At 31.3% G+C, this 23581-nt stretch overlaps 1 protein-coding gene across 3 annotated transcripts in view; it reads right to left on the minus strand.

The window, feature by feature from the left end:
• Positions 1–288: 288 nt before the first annotated feature.
• LOC130451180 (transcription factor Sox-19a) overlaps positions 289–23581 on the minus strand; it is an 82834-nt gene continuing 59541 nt past the window's right edge. For 2 of the 3 annotated variants that reach the window (XM_056790014.1, XM_056790017.1), the window contains exons 4-6: positions 21787–21941; positions 10182–10443; positions 295–8974 (exon numbers count right to left, since the gene is read on the minus strand). In XM_056790014.1, the coding sequence (XP_056645992.1) occupies positions 8655–8974; positions 10182–10443; positions 21787–21941 (737 nt within the window). In that variant the 3' untranslated portion in view covers positions 295–8654. Of the gene's footprint in view, positions 8975–10181; positions 10444–21786; positions 21942–23581 lie in introns of all 3 variants that reach the window. The other variant, XM_056790016.1, reaches the window with a different exon arrangement.

Consider the following 23581-nt stretch of genomic DNA (forward strand, 5'->3'; position numbering starts at 1 on the left):
AATAAAGGTGGCGCCATATTAGCATCAGGGTGAATTTCTTTTTGTTCCAATTTATTAAATTATGGAAATTTTCAATAATGAACTGCTCGAGTCTATTATTGCTTCATTCATACCACCTTTTGTCTACACTAGCGCCATTCTGGAGGGTTTTTGGACTTTTATTCATCATGTACGGCTTGTCACTTTTTGGATTTTTTCCCATATGAGATACTCCTCTTTCCGTCTATCCTCCATATTTCATAAATGCAGTTCTCTTTGGGAAATAAGGTTGGTTAATAAAAAAACAAATTCCAAACAAACTATTCTATGTTTATTTTTGATCTTTACATATCTTTTACAGTAGTTACTCTAATATACCGAGAGTGATTAATAACAAGATATACATCGTAATTACTTTAAGTATGACTAATACCTCAATATAGGAACAAAAACAATATGTCAATTATGTTATAAATAGTCCAATAAAATTTGTACAACAAAATATAACCAAACACAAATTGATTTGTGTTTGAAATGACATCTTCTAAAAGTTTGGAAAACAATCAAATGTCTAAATCTAACTATTGCTTACTAAAACTGGAAGATTGAAGTCAGGGTTAACATTAATCTAATGACTAGTCAAAAATATAAAAAGTTTATAATCAAAATTAAACGAACTGAACTGAGCGGACATTACTTCAGTTCTAATGATAAGAAAAACAAACAAAATGATATAGCTGACATATGGACCTCAACTTGAACTCAAAATATTTAGGACAATAAATAACTTCGTAAGCCTAATGTATATATAAATACTAAATAAACAACAAATATTTCCTGCTCAAACGTTAGATTTAAAAGTCAAGTTTCTACTTGAGGTTTATTGAAATGATGATGAAATGTGATTGCTACAAACGAGATTTTCCTAGTTTTCCGTTTTAGTATAATTGTTATCCAGCAACCCTTTAATAACAGAGATGAAGACGCTACTGCTGTCAACTTAAATGAAGAATGTCCATAAACCAAAGTTGAACATTAAGATCATAGTCATTGTTTTACTTCGATTGTGAGCAACAGTGAACTTCGAATTTCGCAAAGGACTATATGAGTTTTTGCTAAACGATGTGTGAAGACATTATGACAACGCTCCTTGCCATAAGTCGATTACGATTTGCGAGTTGTTGGCATCAAAAAATATTCATATCTGTCCACATCCACCAGATTCAGCACTATTAGACTTCTGCCTTTTCTAAAAATTCCAAAATGTACTAAAAAGGAAACGTTTTGACAGCATTCACGTCATTGCTAAGACCGCGATACAGCAGCTATTCCGAAAGAAACCTTCCAGGGTTGAATTCAACATTGGGATAAGTAGTATATTGAACTTGAGTAATTTCTTGTTTTTGTCTTATAATGCGCCATATTTTTTGATTACCCCTCGAACATGACTTCTCTGCAATATAATTAAGTTGTAATATTTCAAAACCACGTTTTACTTATGATTAAAAATTCAATCATTTGCTCAAGAAATAAAAAAAAATTGATAATTAATGGAAAAACTCATCATCCTAATACTTGATCAGCCAGTGAGTAGAATGGGATTTATTGATCTAATTGGATTTAGTAATTTCTTGTTTTCCGAATTTCTAGGTTTAACTGTTTCATATTAGTTAAATAATATATAACTATATCTAAAAGCACATAAACATATATTACTGTACACAATACAATATTTACATTTTTTTACATCGACAACCATTCGTACAATACCTTCTTTTCAATAATAAGAGTCAACATCACACTTATAAAAGAGCTAGTTAGGCAGGTAAATTATATAATTTGCACCGAAAGGTTGAATTTACTGAATATAGAAACTGGGACAGCTCTTATGAAAATTTATATATTCTCTATATATACCAATTTCATTTGGTTATTACCAGTTACGAAGAATCTCAAACTTGGTTTCTGAGATAAAAATTTGAACTAAAATTCGTTAATGTGTAAAGCTGCGTTTAAAATGTCAACATGTCAATTAAGAACAAAGTTATTCACAAGACCAAGAGGTGATCTAAAAGAAAGTCTAAAAATGTCGTTATTGAAATACCTGCTTTTTATCTCATAACGTGATAAAGTCACAGAATTATCCCTTCAACATATTTTTCAGTTTCAAATATTATTCAGTTCCGGAAATACTAGGATTGTTGTACGCAATTTTTCTTCATTCAATTTAAATTCAGAATTTAAGCTCAGATGATTCTTTCAAATTAAAAATTATAGCGTGGATTATTTTGCCGGCATATGTAACATAAATTATAACAACGAGAAATGTTTATAAATCAGATTAAGTTTTTATAATTTACCTACCGCACCTGGTCATATTGTTTGTCACAGAAATTAAAGTTTTTTGTTAAGGACGTTCCCAAGAACAACGTACATCGCAATAGTTTTGGCAACAAATTAAAAACTGCTTGACATAATGCAATGCAAGACGCAATATTTCTTGATCTAAAGCATGCCAGATTAAGTTCAGATTATTGTTTCATGCAAAATCTCGCACTTGCAACATTAACGATTTGATGCTATTTTAATTGTGTGCAAGTTGCAATTCTAGGGAGAAGTCGCGTAACAACCAATCTGTCCTTCAGGCTCCAAAAGCGAGGCGGCCGCAGTTATCATTATTGCCAGTTCTTCACTGACCACTTTTTTCTTGTTCATTCCACTTAGTTTTGTTATTTTCATTTTTAAACCGATCACAAAATATTAAATAAAATTTGACGTAAGAAGTTTGTTTAATTTACCAATGGAATTTTTGTTAGGGGCATCCATGATGCAGTGGTAAGAGACTTGCATAATGTCAAACGACATGCAATATCAATATATGAAATATTTTGACTTTGGAAAAAATTGCATGCAGTTTCTTGCACCATGTTAAGTTACCTTAAAGTTTAAAATAGGTCGTTATAATCAAAATGGCTTTGTAAACAAAAAATTGTTTATATTCTTGAGAGTAGTAAGACAAGTATTTTTTTGAGTGTTGCATTAATATGTCTTATAAGTTGGAAATAAGAAATAGTATTTATAATTTGGTTGGACAGATCCCTGACCGCGATAGAGTTTGCATTTTCCAATATTTTTCAAAATTTCACTCAGAAAGTAGATACGTTTTGCGAATGAGAGAGTCATTTTTATTAACGATGAAAAATACTTCACTCTTGCCAATTCGGCAATTAAAGGAAACGATGGCTTTTATACGGACAATATAGAAGTACCCTAACAAAGTAAAATATGAAGAAAAAGCAGAATTTGCTGATAAAATTCTTGTCTAATGTGCGATTTAGACAAGAGGTAAATCTACGCATAATGTGAGAGGTCCGTCCAATTGAAGATTTTTGGGCACTTTTATTTCGCAAAGTGTATAATGGAAGATGGCAAATAAGTAACGTTGTATAATTACATCGTAGAATTTTTAGAATAATACGTAAAATAGCTGTTCAATTCGTCCAAGACCTAATGGTAGATGTTCGCAGAAAATAACATCTGGTTGAGGGGCACGGATCCCTTCAATTAGAATAAGTTATTAAATTTGTTAGTTACTAAGTCGTTAATTATGGAAAATAAAAAAAATCATTAAAGATACTCACACACACTTTCTTATTACGAGAAAAATATTTATAGTGAAACTTTTTTTAAAAATAATATAGTATAAAATAATGATTTTCAGTTATTTAAGACTATTGCTACTCTTTTCGTTTTACTATTGGCCATAATACACTTCACGTGTTGAATATATTATCTTTAACCGCCAATTTTTGAAAATTTACTGCCGCAATATATGAAAAAAAATTCCACATTTAGAGGACGCTTTTGAATATGTATTTGAATTTTTCAGAAGATTCCAGGCAATATTATTTTCTTAGGAACGTCCTTAAGAAGTTATTTTTGCATTAAAGTTCCCAATTTTCAAATTTTTAATTCTTCATTACGTACAAATATTAATACTAAAACTATCTTTAAAGTTAGCTGCATCATTTGAATACAGTTAAAATATTTTGTCAATTTATGTCAAAAACCGACTCGACTGTTTAATAACAAGCTAAGTGTAATGCGCTCTCCTGAAGACTCATGTACATGTTTCATTGATAAACTTTATTTTTAAGTCGCATTACATTAAATGAAGAAGCTTTCCTAAAATGGCTAAGTATACTTAAAGAAAACCTGAAACCATCAAATAATTATAGTTTAACAAATCTAAAACATAAAAGATCTAATTAATCTATAAAATTCCACTTCTTTGTTATTCGATTGATTTTTTTCAACTGTCAAGCTTGTAACAAGTATCAACTAAAATTCTAATATAGTTTATTACACGTATGCTAAACAACGATCATTGCTAATTTTTTTAACTACATAAAAATATGATGTAGAGTGTGAGAAACTTGATATAAAATAACAAAAACATGTTTTATTCAACGTTTTAAGACTTCACGTTGATAAAAAAACTTTCCAGTATAATTTCCTTACCTTGTAATTTTATAACTGATAGAGATTGAAAAACCTTCCAAACTTGTACAAATGCAACTGACTCTGGTAATAATGGAAAACAATTTTCTATTTTTTTACAGACATTATTTTGAGAACTACCAGTTTTAAATTTCAAGAGCCATCTGACTCAGTAATAAGCTACGATAAATCTAAAAACTTTATTGGTAACTACACGACAATCATTTTTTTCGATAGAAATAAACAGATAAAAGCTGGAAGTTAAAAATGGATAAAAAAGCGTTACGTGAACTCAATAGTAATGAAAAGGATATGCCACATTAATTACCAGAAGCATCTCGTCACAAAACTCTCCAAAAGGAATTTATAATTGTGACGACATGTACTACAACAAATAATGGAGAAAGATTATAATTAATTCAATTGTATAATATGAACGAATGAATAATTGTTTTCCACAGTTGGTGGAATATATTTGAAGCAGATACTACCAAGAATAGCTCAGCTTATTGCAGGGCAACAGTTTTTCGCAAAAGAACTGGTGTAAAAAACAGAAACAGGACGGAACGCCTCAGAGTTTAAGGAGTGCAAATCACCTATTGGATCTTTGAATTAATTATATTCCTTCCATTCCATGAATTTGGATTTTGCACAATTAGATACGTTTTTGAGTCTGCTCCTCAAAGGAAAAGTTTTCTTCAATAATAAGAAAAGTGTTGAGATCATCAAAAATAAAGTTTATGCATTGGTTCATGAAATAAATTGGATTCAACATAACTCTATTTCGAATAGTTTGACCAACTTGAGGAAACGATATGTACTATAGCGTCATTTCCAGCAGTTATTTACATTATTCTATACTGGGATGTATTAATCTTTTTTTATTAATTATATTGGTAATTCTTGATTTAAATTTATTCAACAATGTTACAATATTCTCAGAATATGGTATGGAATGGAACATTTTTTTGATAATTTCATGTATTTTTTGTATACTCTAATTTAGTTTAAGAGCTTTGTGTTTCCCAAACTAAGATATGTTTTATATCATGACAATGAGACCATACGAATATGAAATTTTAAACATTCTTTTCGAATAAAAAGGGCTTAATAACAAGCTGCAAAAGTATGAAAATATGATTTTTGCAAAATTTTTAATGGAAATAGAATATTCGGAACTATAAATGTATCTATTTTAAGTGAGATATTTGAGCTTGAAAAGGATTTGAGGTGTTTAAGTAACTTCAAAGTCAATTAAAAATTGTGTCGCAAAATTTGGGTATTCACTCACAAACAACGAAGCGAATTGAAGAAAAGAATGTAAAAAAGCTAACTACAATATATATAAGTCGTCTAATTTGAAATAATGAAGTTATTATATAAAAAATATTTAATTGTGTGAATTCATTTTGAAAAGCATTTGATGATTCCATAAAACATTCATATGTTTGTAACAAAATTGAAGCAGTGGTCAGTTTATATAAAAACCCGTTATATATTATTTCCAGTCGCTGTTTTTTGTGTGAAAGAATATATTTCGAAGCTAACTTTTCCTTTTTTCATAAAGGAACTATCATAAACCTAGTGCCACCTCTCTCATTGAAATAGCAAAGCAGTTGAACTGGGCACATATAATCTAAAGAGGCATATAGTCACCGAAATAGTTGAAAATGACTTAAATTTAAAGTTAAAGAGAAATAAATCATTTTTCTCATCTGATCTATTTCTCATTTTTAATAAGTTACGTAACGACTAGTGTTTCTTTTAATATTGGAAATTCTATTGTTTCTCATGTTTTTTTATTGGTAGTACTGTTAATAATATAAAAATTGTTGTATTATAGCCCGAAACTAAATTTTGGACGGAATGATAATGTTAATAGATGCGAAATCAACCCGAGAATCATCGTTAACTTGAAAGCAACACTAGTAGTAAATATAAACTGTAAAATTTGTTGGTTGTACTTTTCCATATCTATTAATAACTATTGAGTATGTAATTTCTATAATATCCAATGTACAGTCATTGTTTAAATCATAGTACACATATTTTACTAAATTGTTGATGATGGGATTGTAAAAAAAAGTGATTCAATGAATAAAAACTGGAAAAAATGATACCGTCTCCCGAATTCCCAAGAAAACATCATTTAGTGATAAAATCGTAATTATTTGTTCAAAATATAGATATATTGAGATTTCATTCCGAAACAATAAATTTTTACATTTTGAAAAATTGCCTCGAAATTTAAAACGTTGTAAATCAAGTTATGTAATTATTTTAGGGGAAATTTCTGATTCCTGATGTCTATGTTTTTAATTTTCTCAAAATTTTCAACCTCCAATGTTCATAATATATCCACCTTTAACTTGCAATATTGTTTTTTCTATTATCTATATCCATTAATGGTGACTGAGCATTTATAATAAAAATCAAAAAACGTGCCGTAGAGCAGGTAATTACAATTTTTTAAGGTAAGTTGTAGCAATCAATCCCAAAAAATTTGTCTTCATAGTTTAAAAATACTTAATATTCTTTGTTTTTATTTTCAGAATGAGGAACTAGTTAAAAGGAAAACACATAGAGGTACAACTAGTCAAGAAGTTTATGAAGGCCTGCAGAATAAAACGAGTATTCGTAAAGCTAGTAAAATGTCCTAGTAATTTGCGTTTGATGTCCTTATCCAGATATGTCAAAAAAAAAACAAAAACAACGAAATTTGTTCATTGAGTTACGTTAAACCTAGATTCTCACAGGAAACAAACCTCAATTTAAAAATATTCCTAACTGGTTTAAAAGTTTTATGGCTAGAAATCCTTAGCTATCTCTATGAACACCAGAAGCTACATCTTTGAGTATATAAATGTCGTTCAACAGAGCCAACGTTGAAGATTTTTTGACATATAGAACCTAACCACGACGGTGCAGACGCTTAAAAAAATATTCGTTTTCCGTGGTCAAAAGGAGGTCGGTACGAACGCAACACTTCAAACTCTTGCATGTGCCATAAATGCTGTTGGCAATTCATTTCCGCCGATGTTCGTGTTTACTAGAATAAGATCTTTTTCTTCGTGCTGGACCGTCACATACGTTTGGAGCAGATATTCCTTGGGGTGGATGACGCTAGTAGAATTTTTAAAAGTTATAGATCACTTAATTCAACATGTCAAGCCTTCCGCCTCCTTCTGGATAACTACAGATCTCATGTAACTTTTCACGTCGTTGAGAAAGCCAAAGTTAACAATATAATAATATTGTCATTTCCACCGCCCCGGTCTCACAATTTACAACCCTTAGATGTAGGAGATTATGGTGCTTTTGAAAACCAATTTAATCGAGTACAGCCAGCCTGAATATATATGGACATATATAGGGTTTGAAAAAGTTCCTGCCAGTTATAGTTGTTTTTAAAAGTACGATTTAGTTATTATAATTATTCATAAAGGTAAGAAGACTGTTTCGAGTGATCTCTTTTGTTTATAACGTTTTTAAATAAAAAAATTATTAATTATTGACGATTTTGTCTATTAATTTGAGATCGTGGTCCGAAGGTGTTAGAACTATCCCCAAATCGGGGGGAAGTTGTTACAATCGAATTTTCTGCTTAAATTTTCCATTGTGAAAAATTACAATAATTTAATTAATTTTTCACATTTTAATACATGAATAGACATACTAGTGAAGTAATCAAGTGTATAAATTGTTTCATAGCTACTATTATCCTGAAAATAATCTGAAAACGTGCTCCTTGCTACATAAAAAAGTTTTGATGTTCTTGATGATAAATACACGTTTCAAATTAGAAATAAAACTCAAAGTCAAAGTTAATACTTACCTTTAAATAGATTTGAATAGTACATTGCAGTATCTCGTGCTTAATTAGATACATTCAGCATCACATAATTCTTATTAATTGCCGATAAGTAAAGTACAAGTATCACGACTATGTCATAATTACTAAGTGAGATTATTTTCAACATCTCTAATGATACTTGTCCAATGTTGATCATATATTATCTATATTGTAATCGCATAAGAAATTAATTAAATTACGAGTATAACAAGATAGTTTCAGGTTTACTATTAAAAAGTTCTGAATTATTAATATACTTCGATCAAATAAAAAGAATCTCACCTATTAATATAACTAGACATCACGTTCACATTCTATCTGGTCAAAATATGACAGTGAGCGGTTTCCTAAATTCACTACCAGGTATTTGAGAAGGGTACTGCCCGGCGTATTGTGCCATCGGCAGTAAACCAGCAGTACTTTGCTGCATTGCACTTGAAGGGTAATATCCCTGCAGGGCACCAGGAGAAGCGCCTGCAGATGATGTTGTTGTTGAACTGGATGAAGAACTGCCTTCTAGCCTCTCTTGAATAGGTTTTATATCTGGGGAGTCCGAAGATCGAGGCGAACTCATTGGAACTTGCTGGCTATGTTGCTGTTGTTGCTGGTGGTGGTCTGAATACATTTTGCCGATATCTAGACCTATTTAAACAAACGAAAAATTGCAGTAATTGACAAAAGGGGATTATCGGCTTCTTAAATAGAAGGAACTCTTGTCAGCTATACAAATTATACGGTGTGATGCAAAGTAATTTTTCCGGCTTAAATGTTTATAAACCAGACAGTATTGCAGACTTGCGAATTTGTTGGTCACCATGGGCCGGTCCCACAATAAAGAGTAATCAAAACTTATTCCATTATTTATACAATTTACATAAAACTTTTTATTTTCACTTTATGTCAATTATTCCCAGAGTTTTTTCTCTATCATCATGACCACTTGGATTGCCTGACTTATTCCAATAGATTTTTACAACACTTCACATCAATCCATCAAAAAGGCGTTAGAAAAACGGATCTATTCTAAAATGGAGGCGATACTACATAGTAACGGCATAATCTCTGGCAGGATGCAAAAGGTACTAAACACAATTAAAAATTGGGGTGATGAAGAGCAACTCTCGATCAACTCCAGCAAAACAACATTAGTCCCATTAAAAGGAACAGAACAGATTTGATACTTTCAAATGCAGTAAAATATTGGATGTCATCCTGGATAAAATAGATACTCGAAACAATTTTATGGACAAGGTAATCTCGAAAGCAACTGCGGCAATATGAAAAAGATGGTATTCTGTGTGTACAATATGGTATATACAATAATTAAACCCATGATTACATACGCAGCGCTTGTTTGGTAGTCGAAAACTGGACAAATAAAACTGAACAAGATTCACAGGCTGATCTGTTTGGGTATGAGAGAAGCAATGACTACCTATCCCGCCTCAACCTTAGAGGCGCTGCTTTGTTTATAATTTTTGTGAAGCAAAATAATAATTCTTATTAAGTAGGAGTAGAAAACTTCATTCTGGATTTGGTTTTTTAAGGTAACCACAGTATGTAGTGTGGAGATCTAAATTATCCTTGAAAAAGGAAAGGTTCAAAGTTTTCTCATAATGAAATGAAACTTAAGTCCTTCTTCAGATTAAACCAAAGATTATATCTTAAGCAGAAATAAGATGACCATTATAATTCACACCAATATAAGTATATTTAAGTACTAGTACTATGCAAATTATTTCAGCTTATTACATGCTACTGAAATAACTCATATTTATGTTGGTATAATGCTTCAAGAGAGTTCAATAAAAATTCTAACGGAGCTAAAATGAAGTAAAAAAATACGAACCGTGTGAATAACTCCTGGAAGTATCAGGACTATACTTGTTTGCAATGTTTGCATCCATATACATTTTTGAAGATTCGAAATAAGCTTTGGTAAGAGCAGATGTAGAATCAAGGTACCCCCGTTCGAGATAGCTTTTTGAAGAAGTGTCCATATATTTTGGATCTGAGTACATAGACATCGCCAGAGTTGATGGTGGCATATATGGCGAACGGTACTTGTCGGCTTCCATTGAGTATTTCATGGCATCCATTGAACTAACAACCTGAAACAAACCAAATGACATAAGAAATGATGTGAATATTTTTCATCCGCATTCAGCGGACGAAACCGTTATGTAACTGTGTAAAACACTAATGGAATCGTATGGTCGCACATACGCTACAAACTCAACATGTTCTGGAGTGGGCGCCATATTTCGGAACGTTCTTAAGTAGCGGTAGGGCTACCAGAAATTTGTTAAATCATCTGTATTCTGTGATCAAATGTTAAGTAGTAGCCTTCTTAGAAGAAAAATTATTCGGTGACGAGGAAGAGGAAAATGATTTGGAGCTCTATGAAATAATCTCCATTTGAAATATAATGTCCATTTTTGTATACATATGAGAGTAATTAAGAGCTGGATACACATCGTAATTCTTTAAAAGTCTTAATAAGTAAAATGTTTTAATAGCTTCTCAACTCTACAAAAAGCCAAGCCAAAATTAGTCAGATATTATGAAGAACAGTTGAGACGAGATAAACTAAAGTTTAAAGTGAAAATAGAAGAATGAAACGTAAGACAAAAGTTTCGTAGAATCAACACATGAATGGAGTGAATATGATCAGAGTAGCAACGTAAAGCTTGAGTTAAACACTAGACTCGCAAGATTGCTTAGTTCCACTAAAAGAGGATCGTTATAATATTGTAGATTTTCTGATTTACGTAAAAAATAAATCACCTTTCCCTGGGAAATCTGAAAAATATTCACGTTAATGTACAATTTAATTAATTCTGCGAATGATAAGTTCATTACAACAGTCCACTTTTTGCAGATATTGATTTTTTCTTATCCTGCTCTTCGAAAATGCGAGAAACGTGTTTGCTGTCAGCAACAATGTAACAAAATATCACACAGGTGGGCATAATTTTAGGGTTCCAAGTATATTACTTATCTCGAAGAGTCATATATATTATTATGAAAACCTTTGTACCTATCACGTAAGATATTTGACAAACAAACGATTTATTATTTTGCCATGTGGACATGTGGACGATTCTTAAATAATAATATGTTTCTTTAGTTTGCTTCCTTTTCATTCAACAAAACATTTATGTTGCTCTGCATAAATATTATCATGTAATTGTAATTTTCAATACCGTTTCAGTTTGGTAGAGTTGTTAGTATAAGAGCTTGCTGCTTTATGTAATTTTTATTGATATTTATATATTAAGTTGAAATTTCGTGCTGTTTATCTTTGATCTCTGAAGATAACAACGCTTGTCAGACAGTGTAGTTATGGTGTAGTAGTGAACAGAATTATATTAAAAAAAAAAATCTTCAGTTCTCTAAAAATTTTGATTTAACAAGTACAGCTATCATTTTATCTGAAGACCCGAAAGTGCTACGACCAATTTTCTCTTCTAATAATACGAATATTATTCTATTTTTGCCTATTGAATCGTTCTTGTTCCTCTTGATGGTCCTCTATCTTCATTCATTTATTCTAGTATTAACCTATATAACAGGTGGGCGGAAAAGTTCGTAAATAGCATAGAGGAACTATTTTTTTATAGAATTTTATTCCATTATCCAATGGCCTCGAAAGGAGGAGAATGATTATTATGGTCCTACAGTTTTTCGTTACCATTTGTTTCTAATCTTCACTTTCGGTAATAACTTCTTTATCAGCATAAAATTTCAGTCAAGCGAGATCTGAGAATAGAAAATGGTTGTTCGAAATTTAGGTCATGCAATTTTACCATCGTTTTGTGACATGATACACTTTCTTTTTATTGTATTTTAAGCTTGTGTTTATATTATATAAACACTGATAACATAACCTCGCCAGCCGCCTTTTGCGTCTTTTCACGCTTTGAAGTCGGTTTATCACGTGCAGTCCAGTCACCTGACTGTCAATTGGCCTCCGGTGTGAGATGATAGAGCCATGTTTCTTCCATTATCACACTATCACTCCTAGGAATCATCAATTTGTTGTTGTTCTCAACCGATTATGAGCTCACGCGGTACCTACTTTGAACGAAGCTTCCGCCTACCTAAAGATTCATTCACGATATTTCCGGATTTTTTGATGTTTATGTCGGTGAAAGCTTCGTGAGCCCTGTCTTTATTATTATTTTTTATGCCAAAAAGCAATGCTTCAATGACCCAAAAAATCCTTTTTTTTTTCTAATTTTTCGAACCAACAGAAGTTGCTTCACTCAAAATTTCATTCAAACTAATTGTTTGACAGCTTTTAAATATATACATTTGTCTTGAAAAGATTAGAACTAACTGAAAATAATAAATATTTAATACTAGTAGAGTAATTTCCGAGGATGGGCCTAGAAGTACTGGGTCTGAACTAGAGATGACGGTAATTCCTTGAAAAATACCACTGTATTAGAAAGTACACAATCTATAGAGCTCATGTTTCTAGTTTGAAGACACCACATTGTTTAGTGTTTGTTTGACACCCATCAATATGGAGCGTTTCCAGTGAATTTGTGAACATGGAAAAAATTGTTCATCGTTATGTGATACAATACTTTTATTTGAAAGGTCCAATATAAAAGCTGAGCTAGAGCTCATGGCGTCGGTTTGTTTGGGATGCGTGTGGGATAATTTTCATTGAATATTTTGAAAAAGGAAAATCTATCAACTATCAACGATTGAGCAAAGAAATCAAGCAAAAGCGGCCGCATTTGGGTAAGAAGTGAGGGTTGTTTCATCAAGACAATGCACCAGCTGACACATCCGTTACTCCAATGAGCAAAATTAATGAATTACTACCTCATCCACACTCTTAGCCTGATTTGCTTCCCCTGGATTATTTTCTGTCTCCAAACTTGAACAATGAAGAGGTGATGTCGGCAGTTAATGGCTATTTTGAGGAGCTTGATGATTCTTATTATAAAAAGGGTATCAAACTTATTGAACATCGCTGGGAAAAGTGTATGGAGCTAAAAGGAGATTATGTTGAAAAATAGATATATTTTTTTTGTTAGGGCAGGTATTTCTGGGAGTATCCTCGTATGTGATGGCCTAGGAACTTTTCAGCACACTTAATATGATGCTATTCTTATCTCTACCTACTATTCCAAACCTGAAGCTGGTCATTCTCGGAAACATTTCCAAATTTTTATATACCTACACAATTTTAGAGGGTGGAAAGTAATACTATTTTCTATACGTATTCGTTTTAAATTCTATGAAAAGTGGAAAATTTAATAATGTGAAAATGACGAATTGTAATTCAGAATAAATAATCGTTTTCAATATATTTACTAGTATTTCATCTCTTCGAGTAATTTGACTCATAGAAAAAGTGAAATTTTATAGTTATATGTGTTTTATTTTATTTATTATGAAAACGAGAACTTTGTTGGCATTACCATGAGTTAGATGGAGCAAGAAATCCAATAAATTCCATACAGATATACTTAAGGTATATCTCATCAAGGCAACAAAGCTTACTAAATCAGGATTAGCGGTCACTTTATGACTGGAATACTTTTATTTTTACGATAAAAAAATTGTGACCATTAATTTCTGTTAACTGTTGACCATATATATCAGGATAGGATTAAGTGAAAGAGTAGAAACCTGTAAAACGAATTATGCAAGAAAACTTTAATATAATCCACATGAGTAAGAAATGTATGAAATTTTTTGTTTCCTCCACTCAAATTGATGAGGCGTTTCCAGCGTTTCTTATTTTAAACGATCCAAATAATACGAGGAAAGAGGGAGCTAACGAAACAACAAGAAACAGGAAAGGATAGGAAATGGGTTTAAACGTTGAGAGTTATAAACACATGTGGTAATGTAGGAAAGATTATGATGGAAGGAATCTTTTGCTCTGGAAACACAAAGAAAGAATACGTTGCTTATTAGAAAAGATTCTACTGGACATTTTATAGAGGATGCCTTATAAGGAATGTCGTTTTCATGTGTGCAAAATTTCTACTTCTCAAGTTGAACATGTCGTAATTTTGATAAAACTAGTATCTAATTATATGAAGAGTACAATTGCTTCACTTCCATTTGATCATTTTCTCTTTGATTATTGACGACGCAGTACGTTTTTAAAATTCGTGTATTTTTAATACATTAAATTAAGATTAAAGCGCGTTCTGGTCGTTCCCCTGTGTGGAATAAAGTATGAATCCAAATGAGATATTGAAAATGCAGTGCTATACTCCGAATATTGAGGCCTTTTTTTCAATATAATTATTTAATAAACAAAGTAAACATTGGAAACCGACATTATTTATTAGACATAATATTTCTAATATGCACATTTCTGTATCTTAACAATTTTGAAAACAACCTTTATGTTCTAAATCCTATCCTGTAAAATGTAATGTATGTATGCTGGGGTGTTTCGATTGTAAAATAAACGGGTTTATCTGTTTAGTTAGTCAAGTGAGGTGATCAAGTCGGAGGTTTATGAGCGCTTGTGACTACCGCGGTAGCATGTTCATTATGTTTTTACATTCGAACTTTTCAAAAGTAAATTTTTTGATAAAACTAGTAGCCATAATGAAATTAAATAACACAATTTGTTTATTATTGCAACGCAATAATAATGTAATTGAACATTTTATGTTTACGTATATATTCTATTGTATAGACATATTTAAAAATTAGTTAAGAATAAAAAGTTGTAGTAGTTTGAGAGCCAGTGGTAGATTTACCAGCAGGCTGTAAGCTGTAGCCTAGGGCAGCAGATTTCAAGATTCGGCAAATTTTGTCCAGCAATTTCCAGTTAGAAACAACATTATTCTCACTAAGAAGATGAGTTTTGATGAGACGAAAAAAGAGTTTCAAGTTTTTAGACGAAACGTTGATGGAATTAAGCATATAGAAATAATATACAAGAGAAATGGAAAAATATAACAAATAAGAAGATTTGATGACACGCCTGATGAAGATATTGGAATGGGTGCGAGGTAACAGAAAAGAAAAATTGTATCCTAGCGATATAGAAACAGAATTAGTTCAGGAATGCTGACACTTTCAAAGCTACCTTTCACTTTTTACTTGGTATTGCTCTGTGTAAACCAGCGTAAAATTGTTCAGATGAGAGAAACTTTTCTTGCTTGAAAAGAATGAAGAACTATTCACTATCGATTTAAAACCAAAAAGCCTGAACGTTTTAGCTCTTTTATGGTGTCAGAACTAATGAACAAATTTTCGTATGACAATATAGCTAATGATTTTGTTATTAATTTGTGAGTGTAATAAAAAATATGTATCAAAGTTTCTTGTTGCATAAACTATTCATATTATATAAGTCTCAAAAAGTTTTAAAACATACTATACCTTATTAAAGTAGTACACGATTCAACTTTGCTTAAAATAATGTCTTTTAACATTTAATGCTGTGAAAATAATGAGTGATCTTACATAAACCTTCGGCTTCCACATTATTACGTTGAAATTTTTTGGATAAAAAATGTAATTTGAATAAGTATAAACGAAGGTATCGAAATTCAGAGGTCAGAAGAGGTGGAAAAAGATTCATAGCCTACAGTTGGCCAATCTGTGAATCCGCCAAAGTAATACATGTAATGAGTATCGGTGAAATGGAACAAAGTTTATTACGGGAAAAATGTTCCGCGTAGTATTTTATTTACCAAACCTGGGATGCTGAACGTTGTAAGCTCTGAGATCTCGGTTGTTTTCTAGTTAATTCTATTTTGTCTAGGGTAGAAGATATGCCAATTTCAAAAGTTGAGAAAATGGCTTGTTTTGGGATGTCTGAAATCCTATTCTATTATAAGATTTAGCTGGACATATATCAGAAAGTAAATCGCTAATTACAATACAATACAAAAACTTGAGCTTTGGACACAAAATCAATCCTTGTTTATTAGCTGACTAAAGAGGCATAATTTTAAAATTAAAGTGGAAGATGAGATAATTCATTTGGATTACATCACCTGTATATAAAAAAACAATGCCACATCACTAGTGAACGACAAATCCACATTTGGCGTGGATTCAACCAAAGAAAATCCACTTTTTAGACTGCTTTTTGGTCTATGGTCTTTCGTAGCAAATCCAAGTTTACGAAACGATGAAAAACTTCTTTATCTTGTAGTTGGACACTGAACACTACCGTAGAAACCTTCTCATAACCAAATTATCATTTAAAATTTCAACAACTGAGCCATGTGAGTTCGAGTGTGATGACTAAAGCATTCGGTATTTACTGTCCGAAAGCTCAGTAAACTAGTTTTTGCTTCAAAATGAATAACGTGTTTTTTTATAATGCTAAATGAGCAAACGAAATTCATTATATTCCATATTTTTCTCAAATTACAAGATAGACTGTCAAACACAAATTTAATAACGCGGCTAGTAAAAATTTTGAAAGGACTCAAATGACTAATCTCTGTCAAAAGGAGCAGTATTTTTCCTTCAGTTGAGACTACATGTCACACAGATTTATTGAGCTGCTTAATATTTTGGTTGTAAGCGCTAACGCAAATAGCGTTCAAAATGTTATATTTTGAATAATATTATACACTTGGAGACCAAAATAGTTGAGATAATATGAATATTTTTGGATGTGATTATCAACCTGTTTACAGAATATAATCATTGTTGAACTCCTATTCGATAAATCCATGGTAAATTAGAGTTGATAAGAAGAAGAAGTTGATAAGAATTAGAGTTGATAACGAAATGATTGGCTCAGCTTGATTGATTTAATTTGTTTTTGCATTGGAAATAGTAACTCAGATATTCAGTGCTGACTGATTAAATAAAACATTGTACAGAATGAAATATTAAAATATTTAAACATATATAAATCCCAACTATAAATTTATTAAAAAATGTAAACCAATTTTCAAGCTTGACTGTACGCATCTAGCAAAAGAAATGGAGCGTAACGCGGGGGATATATTTAAATCGTTAGAGTCCTTTGTCCGAGATGATCTATGTCCTAAATTGTCCTGCAAGGTGCTGCTCTTCGCGTTCACAATGCCATGACGTATTACTCCGGTTCTTTGTGGATGGAATTTTCAAGTTTTACCGTGTCGTTTTGGAGTATGTCACTCGTAAATCTTTCGAATTTACCAAGGCGTCTGTTATACTATTTCAGAAAATTATAACTGGAGAGAACGAATAAGGAAACTGGGTCGTGATGGAGAGCTACATAAATACGGATTTATTATCGTATTCAGTGTTAACTTCAATAATATAACTTAATTAAAAGACACATAAAGAGCCGATTTTTAGTGAGTTAGTTGAAAATACACGAAGTAATACACTGTATATTGATTAAATTAGAAAACTAGCTATTATGAGCTCATTTCTATATATCCAGATACGATTTTGGAAAGTTCACATATTCGGAGCATAGCTGGAAACATGGAAAAATCTTTATACAGTATTTTCTCCCACTTTTGCTTTTTTCAAGTTAAACAATCCCTCGAGTGGCACGATTTTGAAAAACCTAATATTTTTAAACAATAATATGTTTAAAAATTTGTACACTAAACGTTAAAAACAAGAATGCAAATCTTCAAATGATCGAATTTAGAGATATATTCTTTCTTTTTATACTTCTTGCGCATACATTATAAATATTATTAAACCCTCATGAGAGATTAACGTTCGTAAAAATGTTGTTTTTCTGCTATCAAATTGAAGGAAGCTATCTGATGGAAAGACTGATATCTTTACTGATTTGCACTTTTCACCCATTTCCTAAACTTGAATAGCTTTAAAATTGATGTCTTTTCGAACACAAGGATAACAAATTGATGATAATCCCCCGAAGTTTCATGTACAGTTCGTATTTTCTGTGACTAACGGAGTGTGAGAAAGTACCGGCTGGATATAAATATGCCGAGTCACTTTTTGTCCGAATGGCAATTAGAGAGGAATGACCAGGTGGGCCTCCTTCCTAAATATAACGAAAGTATATTATAGTACCAGTTATTTGTAAACGTAAAATTTCATGTGAGATTAAGACCTGTAGATATATATATGCTTATATCGATATTATAAGATGTGTTGAAAAGAGACGTCAAAAAATTTTTTAATAGTTATAAAATTTGGCACGTCCATATGTTTGTGGATCTTTTTATTTTTCGAAACCTTAAAATGTTACAGTACTTATAATACTATATTATGTCGATGATGTCGATAAGTCTAATTTTTCTACGTATTTAACTTTCAAGCTCACATCCAGCATTTCATGACTTAAATTAATCTTAATTGCTGGTTTCTAGATCACTGGTAATATGAACCTTTCGTACGTTTTATTTTCCAAATATTCTTATCCTTAAAGAATTATTTTGCCAAATGCTCTGCCCACGTTAGATGTAATTTTTTCTTCTGAATCGTCTAAAATTTGGATTCCAGTTCAATACATATACATGTTCTATTTGTTTCATGGTTGTTTTTCATTCCTCATAATTTAGGCTTGGTCAAGATTTATGTACAATTCTTTATTTTTACTTTTTGATTTAGGTATAAAATATTGAAATTACAACGCAAATGTAATTGACAATATCTTTCCCGGGATGTAGGACGGTCCATAAGTTCTTAGCCTAACATAAAAAAGAAGGCCACAAATAAAAAAAATGTGATCATTTTTCAATATATTCTGCCTTTATTTCCAAATAATTTTCGCAGTACCAAAATATTTTAGTTACCTATCATTTGTTCGGTGCTTTTCGTAACCTTTATTTTTTTGGCACAGGTTCTTCTCTCCGATGCTACTCCATGAAACCTCTTTTGGATGTCTGATAATGGAGAAAGACCAAGTTTCATCACCCGTTATTGATCGGATTACACTTTTTTGGTCCTCGCGGCTAAGCTCTAAAAATCCCTCACATTTTCAAAACTTGACGCTGCTTTTGACTGCGCTGAGAATTCGAGGCACCCACCTTGCACTAATTTTTGTCATATTTAAGAGCTTTGTGGGATCGTTGGCATACTTATTTTGGAAATGCTTGATTGTGCTGCAATTTCTTCTGTTTTTAGGCTTCGGTCAGTTGGAACAATTTCTTCTATCTTCAGAGTAATGGACCTCCCGTACGTGGGTCATCTTCTAATGATTGGTCCCAGTGAAACAACTTGGACCAATTTTTAATTGTTGAAAATGATTGACACAAGCCACTGTAAACAATCTCTATTCTATTTTTGATTTATGTTGGTGTTTATCCTTCTTTAGTCAACGAAACTCAATTTGATACATTTCTGAAAACAACTGAGTGGTAGTTCGAGCTCTACTATAATAAAATAGATCGAAGCAGCAAGTTGAAACCTCGTACTCTATTGGATATATGAGGCCAAGAATTCATTGACTGCATTACGTATTTATTTCCATACCATAAATGTTACACATTATCTATCTACATACATAGATTTTGTATTGTGTTAGCTCAACTAAACTGAATTCTACTTTATATAGCCCCTTAGTCTTCTCATCGTATAGTTTAAAAGCTTTTTAGTCTGAGTTTTTCTTTACTTTTACTTTAGTTTTTTTCCGGTTATATCGGTTCCTATGTTTTCTTCTACTTGGTTTTTTGTATAATAACTTCTAATATATTATATTTCTGTCTTTATCTTGTATATTTGTGATTCTTGGTAGTTTTTTTTTCATTTACTTTTTTTAAATTACCAATAATGTTTGATTTTCTGGCTTTTGTATTTAATCACTATTTGGTAAACTAATAATGATCTTTTTATTCAACATTTTTATTCGGTATTACAGCCATTAATTTTTCTTTTCATATTTCCCTCTCATCCACTATCTATTTTTGTTTTGATCTGCTCATTTGTTTCCTTTTTATTTTCAATTTTTTGATGTTAAGTGCCTTGGTTAGTGTTTTTTAGTCTCATTATATCAATTTATAGAGCTGTGAGTTATAAACACAGAAAATATCATCAAAGATATATCGTTTTTCCGAATTTACGTTTAGTAATAGTTCGGTCTTTTTCTTTCTCGGTGTTATTACATAACGTCATTTCATTGAATATATATTTATATAGTGATAATTAACTCCAATTAACTTATATAAAAATACTAAATAACATCTCCATTACAAATATATGCCAATATAACCTTGCGGGATTAAAATATTACTCTATTTAACCTATCACAACTCTTAGTGAATGTTATGAAACCAGATATGTTTTCCAGTGTTAGCGTTTGGTGTTCATATATTGAAACAGTAAACACAGACAAAAACTAAACCAACACCATCAATACACTTATTTGTTGTCTTTCCATTCGTTTTCAATTATTAAGTAAGTGAGAATTGAATTAGAAAGCTCAAAAATATACATTTGTTTCTCTTGTTCGTGATAATTGTGTATACCTGATTTTTGCTTGTTTCACTGATCACCTATGATGACCATTGTTCTTTAAAATAAACAGTGCTAAATATTCTCGTGGCTACTGCATACGAAAAATGTTTTAGAACATTTAAGAAATGATAATTCATCAAATAGTTGTTGGCGTCTCATTTCTTGAAATTTAATTGTCAGATATTACTTTCAAATTAATCACTAATCCTGTGATTTTACTTTAGATGTTAGAGCTAAATTACATAGAATGTTTTCATTTTAAACATTTAATTGTTATCAAAAATCTACAAGTTTCTACACTGGCTGTCTGTAGAGCGTCAAAACGGATTTTTAATAACGCACGTAGCAAAAAATCATTATTAATTTCAAATATTTTTCCGTATTCCGTGGTTTATTTTAGTTGGAAGTGAATAATAATACACATCTGATTTGGTTTCATTAATTTTTATGTATGAGGGTGTTGGAAAAATTTAGTATCCCAGAATGAGTTTCTCTCCAAGGCTGAAGTGTGTGAATGAAGTGATGGCAAAGTTACAACATGAGTGGCGCCTCAGATGAGCGCTGTAGAAAAACCGAGGCAGTATTGTCCGCGATATGGTTGATTAATTGACCATCAGCGTAGGTAGTATTGAGCAAATTATTCAAGAACAACTCGGTTACTGCAAAATTTCAGCCAAAAGGGTACCAAGACTTTTAAGCAAAAATTCACACGCTAGGAAGTTTGCACGCGCCTCCGCGATTTGGGTTGGGAAACACAGGTACACTCATCTTATAGTCCCGCCATGCGAAAGAGGCACTTGGCGGACTACTTCCAAAGCAGAGCGGAAGTAGAATCTTTTGTGCGTGAGATTTTTACGAAGAAGGCATCCGAAAGCTTCCGAAGAGATGGCAAAAGTGTATGAATGCGACAGAGACTATCTAGAAAAACAGCTCTCTAACTAGCAAAATTTCGGTTTATATTTGAACCACACTCGTATATCGAAAGTGCTTGAATAGTGCTTATTATAATTAGTTTGAGCTATTTATACAAATTTTCAGACATTCTGTAGGAAAATATCAAGTGAAGTTACCTGTGCTGGTGCCGCTAATCCTGCAGACATTGCAGCAGCAGATTGTTGTGCAGCTGCGGCTGCCGCAGCCATAGAAGCTGCACTAAGTGAACCATAAGCTGCTGAAGGATTATAGTAAGAAGCCATAGATTGACTCATACTAGTAGCAGCCATACCTGTAATAAAAAATGGAAAATAAATTTTGTATAATTTTAATTATGAAAATAAGAATATATTGTGAATAGTGAAGTGGAGGATACATTTGTATAAATTAAATCCATTGCACTTTTGATAAATCTGAAGCAACTCGATCTGTTGTTAGATTGAGTTCTCCATAAATGTAATATTTGGATCATGTGTAGTCAAAGATGATGAAATCCCGATAGAATGATGGATCATGAAGATAGTAGTTTTGCAATGATATCTTTAGTAATTTCAAATTTCTTCAAAGTTTTATTCATATAAATTCAATTTATATTATTGGAACAGTAAAATGCGTATTCTTTGCTGAGAAAATATTATGAGATAACATTGATGATTACTTGTCTATTCATGTATTGATCTATCTCCTATAATACTAGAGGATAAAATAATTTTAATTATTGTAGAGTTCGCAGTTTGAATATCAAATAAATCAATTCATTTGAAAATTAATCAATTTGAAGAGAAGGTGGTAATTATTCCAGACAACTGATTGATTGTCTTTAATTATGGCACTCAACATAATTGACTTCATAATACGTTATGCAACAATTCCATTACTGGATAACCTTGAAATATATACTGACGCCACACTTTGTATAATATTTTACGTACATTAATTGTTAATTAATATTTTTTGATTTAGAAGATTTTCTTTCTCATAAATAACGACGTCAATGAAAAATAATGAATTACAACATTATTGCATCAGTTGTTGACAGCAAATCTATTGACGATTTAATTATGATAAATCTTCACTATATTTCCACTTTAATTTGAAATTAGGTACATATTTTTTTCTATTCAATGAAATAGAAGCAAATAATAGCTTCAGTTAAATCTCCATATTTTCAATTTGGGCTAAATCTTCACCTGAAAGGTGAAACGTTAAAAATACTATACATTTTACATCCAATAGGTTCCATTTATAGTTTAAAATGTTATCTATAATAATTATGAATCTTGACGCTAACTCTAATCCTCTATATATAAGCTTAGAATACGAAATGGTATCAGAATCAAATCTACACTCCAAATATAAACTTTGATAAAATATTTATTTCAAATCCTGGTATAAATTCCGTCGTGCGATGTCATATAACAGCATCCTGTCCGTGGTCCTCATGAAGTTTTTTAAGGCCGATAAGAGTCCTTAAGGCGTTACGTGCTTACTTCAACTAAGCGAGTCTATCAAATCCTTAATGCGAACAAATTTAGTCTAGGAATATATGTTGAGCTATCTAAGTTTGTTCTCTGTTCTCTCTATTTTGAAATATTTAAAAGGTGTACATCCAATTTGATTAAATATTATATTCGATATGAACAAAATTTGTTAATCTTTTCTTCCATACAAGTAATGAAAAATATGTACAAACATGTAACACTATTTTCATAGTTTTATTTTTGATTGGCTCCAGTCGATAATATGGAAATTATGGACTAGAAACAATGTTAAACACACTGTATTATCAGATTACTAATTCTTTGTAATAGTTATTGTGAGAAGAAAAACAGATTTGCAAAACATAGGTGTTACGCTTAATTTTTGAAATGTGTTGCATTTTAAATTAATTGCAACTTTTATAAAGATGGTATAAATAATCTACCAAAATCC

The sequence above is a fragment of the Diorhabda sublineata genome, chromosome X (assembly GCF_026230105.1).
Source record: "Diorhabda sublineata isolate icDioSubl1.1 chromosome X, icDioSubl1.1, whole genome shotgun sequence".
Classification (NCBI taxonomy): domain Eukaryota; kingdom Metazoa; phylum Arthropoda; class Insecta; order Coleoptera; family Chrysomelidae; genus Diorhabda; species Diorhabda sublineata.